General features: G+C 34.9%; 1 protein-coding gene across 2 annotated transcripts in view; it reads right to left on the minus strand.

Moving 5' to 3' along the window:
• PDCD6IP (programmed cell death 6 interacting protein) overlaps window positions 1-14,154 on the minus strand; it is a 53,985-nt gene that overhangs the window by 17,768 nt on the left and 22,063 nt on the right. For both annotated transcript variants that reach the window (XM_054595478.1, XM_054595477.1), the window contains exons 8-10: window positions 7,106-7,328; window positions 5,997-6,120; window positions 3,799-3,976 (exon numbers count right to left, since the gene is read on the minus strand). In XM_054595478.1, coding sequence (XP_054451453.1) covers window positions 3,799-3,976; window positions 5,997-6,120; window positions 7,106-7,328 — 525 coding nt within the window. The remainder of the gene's footprint in view (window positions 1-3,798; window positions 3,977-5,996; window positions 6,121-7,105; window positions 7,329-14,154) is intronic.

The following is a 14,154-nucleotide window of genomic DNA, read 5'->3' on the forward strand; positions in this document are numbered from 1 at the left end:
AACTGAGAGGACAGGATAGTGAGGTCCAGAAACACAAGAAAGAGAAACCAGTGGAAACAAATATTAGAGTCAATGGTATCTGCTAATCTCTGACAGCTTAGAGCAGAGGTCTGCAAACTTTTCTGTAAAATGCTACAGTAAATATTTTAGGCCTTGGGGGCCACAGTCTCTGACACATATTCTTCTTTCTCTTTTTTTTTTTTTTTAACAACCCTCTTAAAATGGTAAAAATCATCTTTCATTAGTGAACCATACAAAACAGGCCACAAGCCAGGACTGGCCCACTATCCTTAGTTTGCCAACTACTGGCTTAGAGTGTGAATTCAACAGAACATGAGTAGAGCCCTGCCTGGTATGGCTCAAGTGGCTAGAGCATCATCTCATAAACCAAAAAGTCTCAGGTTCAATTCCAGGACAGGGTACATGCGCAGGCTGCAAGTTTGTTTGGTCCCTGGTCCAGGCACATAGGATAGGCAACCAATCAATGTTTCTCTCCTTTTCTCTCTCCCTCCCTTCCCCTCTCTCTAAAATCAAGAAGCATGTCCTCAGGCGAGGATTAAGAAGAAAGAAGAACAAGAAGAACAAGAAGAAGGACAACAACAACAAGAACATGAGTAGACACGGAAATACTAGTGGGGCTAAGAAGCTTAGGAGGACAGATCAAAAGCACCATCCTTCTCAAACTGGGATACTTCCAAATGAGTGGCACTCACAGGATTTTTAACAGGAAATCTTCCCAACAGAAGGAGATTTACCTGTATGAAACCCTGGCTCTAAATAGAAATGAAAAGTATCACCTAAGACTACTAATTAAAAGCCTGAACTTAGGACTGAAAATTATATTCCCTATATGACACAAAGTTCTAAGATGAACTTCTAATTTAGAAATTAACAAAAAAAAAAACCTCAAGTTTAAAGAGGTGTCAAAGACAAACAAAATTCCTTTCTAGAAGAATTCACTTTAAATCCAGATCTCAAAGAATTCCCACAAATAAAGTTCCAGGGTATGTGAATTCAAAAAAAAAAAAAAAAATCATTGAACATTAAATGTAATGTAGTATTTGGGACTGGATCTTAAAGCAGAAGAAGGACACTAATGGAGTAACTGGTAAAATCTGAGTGATAATATAGTACCAATGTTTATTTCTTCATTTCCACAAATGTACTGTGGATACATAAGGCTTTAACCTTTAGAGAGGCTGAGTGGAGAAACTCGCTGCACAATTTTAGAACTTTTCTATAAATCTAAAATTATCCCAGCCCTGGCTGGTGTCATTCAGTGGACTAAGAGCCGGCTTGCAAACTAAAAGGTCACCAGTTCGATTCCCAGTCAGGGTACATGCCTGGGTTGCAAGCCAGGTCCCTAGAAGGGAGCACGTGAGAGGCAACCACACACTGATGTTTCTCTCCCTCTTTCTCTTTCCCTTCCCCTCTCTCTCTAAAAATAAATAAATAAAATCTTTAAAAAATATATTCCAAATATAAAATATCCTGGAAAGGAAGTAGAAAAACTATATGTAAAACTATATCTCTACTTGCAGATGATGTGACCTTATATATAGGAACTCCTAAGGAATCTACAAAATAACTATTAGAGGTAATAAACAAATGCAGTAGAGTTACAGAATACAAAATTAACATACAAAATCAGTTGTATTTCTACACTCCAGGAATGAATAATCAAAAACTGAATCAACAATTCCATTTATGATAGCAAAAAAAGAATAAAAAACTTAATAATAAATTTAACAAAGGAGGTGCAAGACTTGTACACTGAAAACTACAAAACACTGTTGAAAGAAATTAAAGGCCTAAATAAATGAAACAACCACCCTGTGTTCACGAACTGGAAGATTTAATACTAAGATCAGCAGAACTCCCCAAATCAATCTAAAGATTCAGTGCAATCCCTATCAAATTATAATACTAACTTTAGGACTTTATATATATAAGATAAAGTCAAAATCACAATGAGATACTACTTCATACCCACATGAATGGCTGTAATTTTTTTAAATTTTTTTTAAAAAGAAAACAATTATAAGAATTGAGAATGTGAAGAAACTGGAAACTTCATACACTGCTGGTAAGAATTAAAATATTGCAGCTACTCTGGAAAATAGTTCAGCAGTTCCTCAAAACGTAAGTAATTTGCCCAGGGGTACAGTTAGGAGTAAGAGCTGGGAATCAAGTCCAAATATAACTCCACATTCAGAGACCTCAACAACTAAATTATGTATAAAATATCAAATATTAAGTAATGATTTATTATAGTAACTTCTACTTACTGAATGCTCCAGACTGATTCTCATTTGACTTGCTATGCCTGCATTTTCCAGTGTTTACCTTCTCCCTCACTATCAATTACTTCTTGCTGCTTGCACTTTGGTGCGATCTCAAACAGCACTCTCCACTTTTTTCTCTCTGTGTCTACCTACTAGTCCAATGTTCTTTTAATTGCAACAGCAGATAACAAGCTTACTGGATCCACAAATCAACACATTTTAAAGGGCTACAAGATATGCTCACAAATAAAGTCTACTATGACTTTAACAGCAGTGTTTGTCAAACATTAACATGCACACAAATCACCCTTGGATCTCATTAAATGCAGATCCTTATTCAGTAGGTCAGGGTAGAGTTTGAGATTCTGCATTTCTAACAAGTTCAGCACAGGAAGGCTTTGTGGTACTGCACTATGTAACGCCAATTCTGTTTGCTTTAGTTTTTCTGATTATTGACTACACCTATATAGGTAGCACTGATAATGTTGATTGTATAATAGATGTAGAACCCCTCATCAGTTTTCCCAGGCCAATAATGCAGTAAGTTTCCATTTAAGTTTCCTAACCATTTTCAATAGTGAATTTGCACTGAAAGGTGAACAATTACTATGAACTGATCAACAGTCCAGATGCCTCCCTGTTCAATATCAGCATATCACTTTTAATAGCTACAATGTTATCATCATCATAGTAATATAATAGTAACTATAGCTATAATTTATTAAGCATATATTGTGTGTCCCATAGGCTAGGCATTTCACTGTTTTAGTTTCATTCATCCTTTAAATAACCCTGGGAGGTCAATATTCTCATCCCCAAGGTTCACATCATCATAAGTTCTTAAGTGCTCTACCCTTGCCCCAAAGTACTTGGAAATGATGTAAATACAGTAGCTTCTGAAAGTTAACTGAAAAATCAGAACATGAGGAATGAAAGCAAAAGTCACCTAAGAGAGCCACGACTCCTAAACTGACTTTTGCTTGAATATATTTATAGCTGAAGAAAGATATGTATCAATTAGGAAAATAACACTGGTGAACAGTTGACTTTAGCCAAAAAAATTTAGTGTTCTATTCCTATTGATAAAATACCCTCTCTACTGGAAGATGGATTTAGCGGGCTTATAAAACATGTGACTGGCCTAACCTCCTTTGTTTGATTCCATGTTCACCAAGAAATCCAATCTTTAATATAAGACAGTAATTAATTATGAAGACTTTGAACAATTTGTATGACAGTACCTTATATTATATAGTAGTAGTATATTACACAATGGTCATATGAGTTTAATTAATGTCCATTTACATACCCTTATGGACATGTATGAATCTATTCTCACTCAATCAAAATGCTTGATGTTGAAGGTCAGGCTCTGGGCCACAGCAATTCACCAAGATGATGAGTACTACCCTGTGAAATCCAATAGGAGGAAGGCTCCAGTACTAATAAATCCCTGCTAGACTCCAAGAAGTCAAACTGTCTTTATTTGAAAAGGAAATCTCTTAAAACATACCTCATCTAGGATCTCTCTATTTCTCTGTAGTAGTTCAGGTAGCTCTTTGATCAACTTATCTACAGTCTGGATGCCCCCCTGTCCGATCACAGACGCAGACTTAGTCAGTATAGACTGAGGTACCGTATCTCCAGATACATCTTCAATTGCTGCTGGAAGATTAAGGGAGGCTAACACCCTGAAAAAATAAAATACTATGTTAAATATAGGTCTAAACCACATTTAAAACATTAATCTATATCCAAATCAACAGTAACAGAGTTACCACCCCAAAAGTAGATAAGCCCAATCGATAGAAATATAAAGCAAAAAGAAAGGGAAAAACAGAAAATCAGTGATTGATAAAATTATAACAAAAACATTAAAAATTTAAGTTATTCAAGCTCAAAGCTCAGAATAAAAAGCCAAAAAGTTAGAAATACACATTAAAATATAATAAATACCTTTGGCTGACAGTTCAAACTTAACTTCTTTCAGTTTATCAAAAGTCAAAAAGTCTATCTTAAAAACTGCAATCTTTTTATTATACTTGTTATACTGTCACTGACAATTAAAATACATAAAAGTTATAATTTTGTATCATCTAGGCAAAATTTCAAGAGAACATGGTTGATGTAAGAACTACAGAATCATCTGTTCTCAGCTTGTGCACAGTAACAATTATTCTATTTTTTCATTTATATATATTATTTCATTCATTTATATAATAAAGGGAATGTCAACCTTATGTTGCTTTCTTGCTAGAAAAAGAAAAATGAGGTCAAAATCCATGCATTCATCAAAATTAAAAAACATGAAAAAGTAAACCAGACTAGGGGAAAATATTCTCAATTACATATTATCTGACAAAGGGTTTGCCTCTAAAACATGTAGAGTTCTTCAAACATTAATAAGAAGAAAAACTCAGTTTTAAAAAATTAGCCAAAAATTTCAACAGACACTTCACAACAGATACATGAATGGCAAATAATCACATGAAGAGTTGCTCAACATCTTTACTATAATCAAGGGAATGCAAATTAAACCACAATGAGAAACTAGTACATACCCTAAAATGGCTAAAATTAAAAAGACTCAGTATGAAAAAAAAAAAAAAAAAAGACTGACAATACTAAGGGCTAAAACTACATTTCTCAAACAGTGCAGGCAGGACTATAAACTGGAACGACCACTTTGGAAAACAATCTGTCCTTTTCATATGATGTTAAACATACACTAAACATACTACTCAGCAATTCTAATCCTAGTTATTTACCCAAGAGAAATAAAACATGTCAACACAAAAACTTGTACATGAATGTTCACAGCATCAACATTCTGAAATGTCTACCAACAAGTGAAAGAATAAACACACTGGTATTTAACCATAAAATACTGCTCAGAAATATAAAGGATCAAACTGATACCCACAGTTTATATGAATCTCAAAAACATTATGCTAAGTGCAAGACACCCAACATACTGAGTATATACTGTAGGTACCTATACATATAGCAAATATTGCACACTGTAACAATACTGTACTGTACAATGTACAATATACATACTGCACATGTTATAGTGATTACACTTATATTAAATTGTATAAAAAAAACTAACCTATAATGACAGGACCATCACCCTGTAGATCAGTAGTGGCTGCGGGCCAGGGGAGGAGAAACTGAAGGGAAACGGGCACGAGGGGGTATTTTAGGAGGATGGAAAGGCAGTCTGTCCTGATTGAGGCAGTGGTTGTGGTAGTGGTGACAAGGGCATTCACATTTAGCAATGGAACTGAACTACACATTTAAAATGTGTGTATTTTACTCTATGAAAATTATACTTAAGATTTTTTAAAACCCATGAATCCACCAGACACAAAACAGATTCAGAATACTGAATGTATCGTGTATCTTAATTTATTTCTACTTCCCGTTTCCCTCAAATAAATATGTTCTAATATACAAATTAGTGATCAAATAGCGTCGCTTGGTTTCAGTAATTAAATTTCTCCCTACTGTATTTGGTAGGGCTTAATAACTATAGTGTCCCCAAGATATGCATGTATGTGTGTGCATGTTGATATTTGCTATTTCACACAGCTTTAACATTCATTTCCAAGCTCAGAAAGGAAAATGTTCAGAAACTATTTAAAGAAAAATCAACCATAAAACATTAGAACTTGAGAGACAAACTTATGAAAGGTAAGCTCTACCTACCCATTTGCCAAAGTGGTAGCTTCTCTCATTTGAGCAATTAACCTGTTCACTAAATCAGCTTTCCGCTGATTATAGGCAGCCAAAGACTGCTGCACCGACACAGGGACCATCTTCTCAAAGAGATCTGCAATTAGGCATGGAAAGTTCAACAAAATTTTGAGACAAAAATGCAAATTATTAAGTGACTGTTTATATTTCCTTTCCAATATTCATATAAAGAGTCTATAAATATTTAAAGGTCAAACTAAATCACTATGGAAAGTAGTACAATGATGAAGAGAATTTTAGATCACTGCACTCATGGACAATGACAATGCAAGCGTCTTCTCTGAACTTAAATGTCTTACCTTTTAGATGTGTCTGTCACTGAGTTTAAGGAATCTTTGGTGAAGAAGAAATTAAACATAAGAAAACACTGTTTATTTGTTTTGGGCTACGGTGCCATGGTTTCAGCTTCCTAACTATGAGACATTGGGCAGGTAAATTACTTAACCACTGTGCATCAGTATCCTCATTAGTCATGTGAGGATAGTAACAGTACCTAGCTGATGGGGTTGATGCGAAAAATAAATGAGCTAACATTTGTAAAGTGCTTAAAAGAGTCCCTGGCACACAATCACCCTTTCCCAATAACTTAAGATTATTAATTATCTTTGGGATCTCAGCTACAGGCTACCATACATTGCATGTATCTACAATATCCAAGGATATTATAGCATGTATTTATCTGATACAATCATGATTCCAGAACTTGATGAAACATGTTTCAAGTCATATTTATGAATGTTTACTTTTAATGGGAGAATCTTAAATATAACAAATGTTAACAAAATGACAACTGCTTAAAATCTTTATCATTACTCAAAAGCAGTTCAAGTTTTCTGACTGTTATATACTCTACTATACACTTACTTTATTGCCACTTACTTTCCATCTTAAAATTTCACTGTAGATATAACAATTTTTATTCTCATATTCATTTTGAACAATATGAATACAAATTATATTCAAAGCATACAATTGCATTATGTGATTTGGGGCTACAAAAAGAATAGGTTAAACTGGAGAAAAGATCAGTAAGATAAACTGCATCTGAATGCTTGACATACCAGTGAATTTCTGGCTAATGGGTACATTGATTGGGGTAGATTTCACAAGTGTGGCTTTGCCAATAGGGTCTAGATCTTTGAGGTCTGGAACTCGGTCATGATATATGAAGTCATTATCCTTCTTTGCTGCAGTAAGGGCACGGCTGATTTTGTCAGAAAAATCCTTCACATTGACATATTCATCATAGCGAGCTGCCACTGTTTTAATCAATTCTGCTGCATGCTAAAAAGAAAATGTTGAAAAAAATAATATTTCTTTTTCTCAACCAAGTATTGCTTTTTGTAAAATAAATAAATAAACAAAATCTCTAATTTGAGGATTTGCATTTAGGGCAATGTGGTCAACAGAATAACCTAGCAATTATCCCATCACGAACTACCCCAAAAATGAAGAACAATACATAGTAGACATCCCTTTAAACACATGTGCGAATTCCCAAGAAAATAAAAGAAACCCATGGGTCAAGAAGTATAAATTGACACTGAGGAAGGCTGAATGTCCAGTGTTTTGGTAACCTAAACGACTTTCAATTAAAATGAATTAAAAATCTTCATAGAGACCTGAGATGGGGTCTAAAAACTATGTAAGACAGAGAACAGAAACACCCCCCTTACCACCTCATATGAAGGTAGGAACTTCAAAGGACTACAGCCACAGTGAAAAGAGTGAACCAGAAAAACAGTACCTGACAACATAGAAATCAACAAAGAAACAAATTTTCTCAACATCAATAGAAAATTTTTTTACAAACAGGTCTGCTATTATAATTCATAAGATGAGCATAAGATAAGTATATGCCTCACATAAAATTAGAGCCCAAATTATATTACTTAGGTGGTATCAGGTATAACAACATCACATAAAATAGACAATAAAGTCAAAAGCATTATTTGAAATATATTCAGTACATAATGTTTAACATGTGCCAATTTGCCAGAAAGATATAAAACTTCTTAAATTTAGCATTTAATAGTCAATAGTCTCTAAACTAAGAAATTGATACACCTACCCATCATCAGAGTGGAAGATTTTAACACTCTTGTCTCAGTGATGTCTGGACCAAGTAAACAAAATTTTTAAGATTGCAGACTTGAAGAAGATAATTAATGAGTTTAATTCATCAGACACGGAAAACCCTGAATTCCACCACTGGAGAATATGTAACATTCTCAGGCATTTAGAGAACATCTATACAAAGTGATCACATGAGGAGACAAAGCAAATACCAAAATTACAGAAATACAAGAATGGTTTAATGTGGCATTAACAAATCTACTTATGTAATTCTTCAACTAATAGATTTGAGTTCTTTAAAAAATCAAATTATCTCTATGGATACTGAAAAACATGTGAGCCTGGCCAGATAGCTCAGTTGGTTAGAGCACCATCCAGATATGCCAAGGTTGTGTATTTGAGCCCCAGTCAAGGCACCTACAAGAATCAGCTAATACCTACATAAATAAGTGGGACAACAAATCGCTGTTTCTCTCTCCCCACTCCAAAAGAAATCAATTTTAAAAATGATAAAATTCAATATTCATTCTTGATTTTTTTTAAATCCTTACTCATAAAACAAAAAAAGATAATCTAGTTCCTTAACGTGATAAAATCTTAAACCCCAAAGCTGATACCATGCTTAACAGAAAAATATAAGAAACATCCCTAGAGTCAAAATAAAACAAAGATCACCAGTCTCATCATAGCCAAAGAACATGTGAAAACTAGACAAAAGAATGAATGAAATCAGTTACTACATTTAGGAAAGAGCAAAAAATATAATTTAGTATTTAATATTTATTAAAATATATTTAATAAAATAGAAAGTGATGTATCTGTATACCTGGAAAGCCTAAGAGAATCAACTAAACTATCCTAAGAAATGAGAAAGGTAGTTTAGATATAAAACCAACAGTGCAATACAGATAAACAACCAACAATTTGAAGAGATAACAAAAGAAATAAATCCACTGTTACTGGTAATACAAGAACAAAATATCCATATATGCAAGGTCAATATCAAACTATGAGAGAGGAATAAGTATAAACAAAACAAAAGCTACATCTTCAGTGTAAACTAGGAAATTGAAAAATCACAAATTTAAAACACTTTTTAAAATATGTTAGTCAAATATGATTTTTAAATGTGATCAAACACTCCTTCAAATAGCAAAATTAGTACTAGGACCATAATATATGCTAAGCATGTCAGGAGAAAAAGGAGGCTGCTAAGTGCCCCACCCAGAGAGGGAAGTGAAAGCTATGAAATGGAATGAAGTAGCAACTGCCAGCTGATGACAAAGGCAAAGGCAAATGGCCCCTATGTTGAGCCACCAAGGGGTCACAGAAAAAATGGACTGCTGAGGGGCCTCATCCCAAGAGGAAGCTGCTGAGAGCAAGAGGCAAATTAATTACAAGGGCAGGGATGCTGGGGGAAGCAGAAAAGAGAAGGACTGAAAAGAGGGGAAAAAAGAAGTGAGGGAGCATTCAGATAAGGGTTGCAAAATACAAACTCTAAAGGCATCATCTTCTCAACGTACAAACTCCAAGTGCATCAAAGATCCAAGCAAAGGTTGTGAGGAATTCAGGGAAATACAGGTAGGGAACCGGAATCCTTCCTAAACCAGGGTAGGCTTTAAGAAGTGAAGCGGAGGAAGAAACCACTTGGAAAGCTGCTCGACCCATGCCCCCACTCAAAAACCTCTTGCTACTTCTCTACTAAAATCAATCTCATTCAAAGACAAGTAATTGTAAAGGCATCCCATCTGCCTCAACACAGAGAAACCATAAGGAAAAGGATGAAAATGAGCAATATAACTTTCCAGTAGATAATGAAAATTCACCAAAAAAATGTGACCACGAAACAGATGAAAATAGCATGTGGAGGGGGAAAAAAAACTAAATAAACTTAAAAACCTAAGCACACAATCACAGTACCAAAAACCCCACAAAATGTGAACCGAGGACCAAATAGCCCACATAACAGTGGGTGATAACCAGACAGCGAAAGAACGTGCAACAAAAATTGACTGAACTCAGCAAAGAAAGTAAAATATGAAATCATTTAAGAAAAGAAAGACTGAAATATTTATACAAGGAACAAAATAGGAATAATAGACCTCAGAGAAATAAATCATTGTAAGAAACACAAAACAAGAAAAAGTGAGGAAAATTCAGCAAGCCAGTTGGGAAGGGGAAGCCACTGAGAATTAAAAATGTATGAGATATATCAACCAAATGAAATGTGAGGATCTTGTAGAAATCTTGATTTGAACAAACTGTAAAAAGGCACTTTAGGAATAATAAGGAAAAACTAAACTAAGTCTGAATATTAAGTTACTAGTACTTATTAATTTGTATTAACTATTAATTTTGCTAGATGTGATGACACTATGGTTTCAAACTTCTTTAATCCTTGTCTCTTAGAGACACATCCTCACATACTTAAGGATGAAATGATATGCAATAGCTGCAACATACTCTAAAAACATAAGAAGGGAAGAAGAAATAGATGAAAAACAAATAGCAAAATATTGATAATAATTTAAGCTGGGTAATGGGTATTTGGGAATTCATACTTATATAGATATGTTTAAAATTTTCCATAATAGTTTATTAAAATAAAATTCATCTAAAAGCATAAACAAGCAAGAACAATCAGGAAAATTTGAAAATGATGACAATACCTATCAAGCATTAAAACATTCTAAAGTGTCTGACTTAAGCGGTACGGAATTGAAACATGAAAAGATAAACAGGCCAAAGAAATAGAACAAAAAGTTCAGAAATGGACCTCGAGATAGATAGATATATATATGTAAAATACATTTAGAATGTGATAAAGTCAGACTCTCAAATCAGCAGAGTGAAGAAAACCGTAATGAATGGCTTGGGGGCAACTAGGTAGCCTTTTGGAAAAACAAAAATTAGATCCATACTTTCATATCACATATCAGGATAAACGCCAAATGGATCAAAGATCCAAGTATAATATATAATATATTACAGATATAATTTACACTTTGATGTCAGCAATCCTATTTCTAGGAATTTAAGATATACCTGCTGCTACAGACTGAATTGTGTCCTCCCCAAAATTGAAATGTTGACACTTTAACGCCCAAAGTGATGGTACCTGGAGATACGGCCTGAGAGAGATTATATTTGGACGCAGTCAGGAGAATAGGCCCTTGTAAGAACGGACACCAGAGGACTTGCTGTCGTTCTCCCCACCACATGAAGATGCAGCCAAGAGAGAGCTCTCAGCAGAACCCGACCACGCTGACACCCTGATTCTCAGCCTTCGACCTTCCAGAATTGTGAAAAAAACAAATATCTGTTGTTTTGTTATCAAAGCCCAAGCTGAGATACCTGCTAAGATACAAAATGCCAAGTATACATAATTATTCACTGCATACTGTTTGCAGCAGTGAATCTTGGAAACACAATGTAAGTATCCAGCAACTGGTTTATACAATGAAGTACAATGCAACTCTAAAAAAAAATTAGAGCCCTGGCCAGGTGGCTCAACTGGTTGGAGCATCATCCACATCAAAAGTTGTGGTGCAGTTCCCGGTCAGGGCACATGCCTAGGTTGCAGGTTCAATCCCCAGGTCAGGGTGTATACAGGAGACATCCAATCAATGTTGCTCTCTCACATCAATGTTTCTCTCTCTCTCCGCCCCTTCTTCTCTCTCTAAAATCAATAAAGACATACCCTCAGATGAAGAAAAAAGAAGGCTGGGAGGGAGGGAAGGAGGCAGGAAGATGAGAAAGTCTCCCTATTGCTATATTAAAATGAAGAGATCTTCAGGATAAATCATTATGACAAAAGCAAGAAGCACAACATACTTCCCTCATATAAGAGAGTTAAGAATGTACATTGTATGTATTTGCTTATATTTCAAAGAAAAACAACTTTGAAAGGATTAAATAAGAAACTAATACAAATTACCTATGGTGCAGTGGGAAAAAAGGATGGAAGAAACAAGATAGAAGAAAAAGGTAGAGTGAATGTATACCTTTATATAATACCTATGTTAACCAATTTTTATTTTGAAAATTTTCAAGCCCACAGAAAAATTAACAAAAACAGACCCTCTACCTAGGTTCAACAATTGTTGCCATTTTGCCATATTTGTTTTCTTTCTCTCTTTCCCATATATACACATACATGTTTTTTATTTTGGCTACCCGCCCCCCACCCCACGGAACTGCTTTAAAGTATTGAGTTCACACATGACCCTGCATCCCTAAATACCTCAGCATGTATGTCCTAATAAGAACAATTTCTTTATCCCTGACCGGTGTGGCTGTTAGCTGAACATCGTCCCACAAAGCAGAAGGTCTCCAGTTCCATTTCCAGTCAGGGCGCACGCCAGGGTTGCAGGTTTGGTCCCCCGCTAGGGCGCGTACAAGAGACAACCAATAGATGTTCCTCTCTCACATCAACGTTCTCTCCCTCTCCTTCTCCCTTCCTTCCCCTCTCTCTAAAAATAAAATCTTTTTTAAAAAAAAACAATTCTTTAAATCCTACAAGCTACTATCATAACTAAGGAAACAATACTTTCACAAAATCAGTTTTACTACCTTACAAGGCCCATCATTAATGAGTTACATAAGTCAGAAATGTATTCATTCTGTATGCATGAATCACATTTCTATATCTAAATATTTTTAGGTCTTTCTGAAAATGGTACATTGGCAGCATTAGCAATTCCACCAAGATGAAGTGGACCCACCTTCTGGAGCTAGGTAAACTGCACTGTCCTACTAGCGTAATTCAGGAGCCATATTAAGACCAGGTACAATTTTTCTTGGCTCCAGAAGTGAATCCCAAGCAGCAATTTTATCTTTGCTGCTATCTTACCTATTGTTTTGATTTTCCTGACTCCGATTGTTTTTGTTTCCAGTTTGCTCATAAGTTTTTTTCCCACTGCTGACAGCAATGATTGGAAAGCTGGTTTAATGGTTTGATCACTGAATGATTCCTATCAGATTCATGGGGTATTCTTCACTATTGAGGGAGAGGCTACAAAGAATATGATTTGTTGGTCATCTTTTTAGTCTGTTTGCCTATTTCTAATAATTTCTAAGTCAAGTAAAAATATATTTCATGCCTACTGCATAAAGGAACAGCCCTCCAAGATATAACTCAGTATGTGGTTATGTTCTATATTAACTTCTGACCTATACAAACCCTTATGTGTCTATAATTGAAAAAAAAAAAAAATCCTCGCCTTTCAATGTGGGAGTCTGAAGTAGTTTCCTTTTTCCGGAGTGGATTTTTAAAATAACATTAAAATTTCAAAAGGAGCTCTTCTCTGACTGATTATATTATACAGACTAAATAAGGGCCTGCTTGAATCTAGTAGTCCCAGAATAATCAGAAAATAACGAATCTGAACTTCTGATACTTTATATATGCTAGCCTAAAAAAACCTTCCCCACAGAAACCTCTTTCTTTGAAGCATTTTCATTTAAGAATATAAGTTACTGTGATCAAAGTGAATTCCTGGACAAAGAGATTTGTTTGATAATCTGGGTACTGTAAAAAAAAATATGCTTTTCTCTGATTCTATCAGTCTGGGGTATAATACCAGCATACGTTTTACTTTTCCAAGACTTGGGTTTCTTTTCTCATGAAAAGACTAATTAATGTGAACTTCCTAAATGATACTCGCACAGTATCTTCTAATATCCAAGCCATATTAAAATTTTCTTAACAGTCCTCTTCCTATCCCTCGCTTACCAATACTCAAAAATATTAACAACTCATAAACAGCCCCTACCCCACTGTGAGGTTGCACCAGATGTCACAGCAAGTTGCTGACAGCCTCAATGCCCACTGTATAGATGCGACTGCATAGAAGGTACTCACTCTGCTGTTTACGGATATGTCTATATTTTACCACTGTCCTTCTCAAGTTAGACTTATATGCTCCAATTTAGACCAAGGCTAAACCACAAATTCAGCACTGAACATTCTTCCTGGAGCCTGGTAATTAATTTAGAATACTTTATATTAAAATGAAAATGAGTAAATAAAGAA

This window comes from Pteronotus mesoamericanus, unplaced genomic scaffold (genome assembly GCF_021234165.1).
Source record: "Pteronotus mesoamericanus isolate MK-2021 breed Mesoamerican mustached bat unplaced genomic scaffold, CSHL_Meso_final scaffold_54, whole genome shotgun sequence".
In the NCBI taxonomy this organism is placed as follows: Eukaryota; Metazoa; Chordata; class Mammalia; order Chiroptera; family Mormoopidae; genus Pteronotus; species Pteronotus mesoamericanus.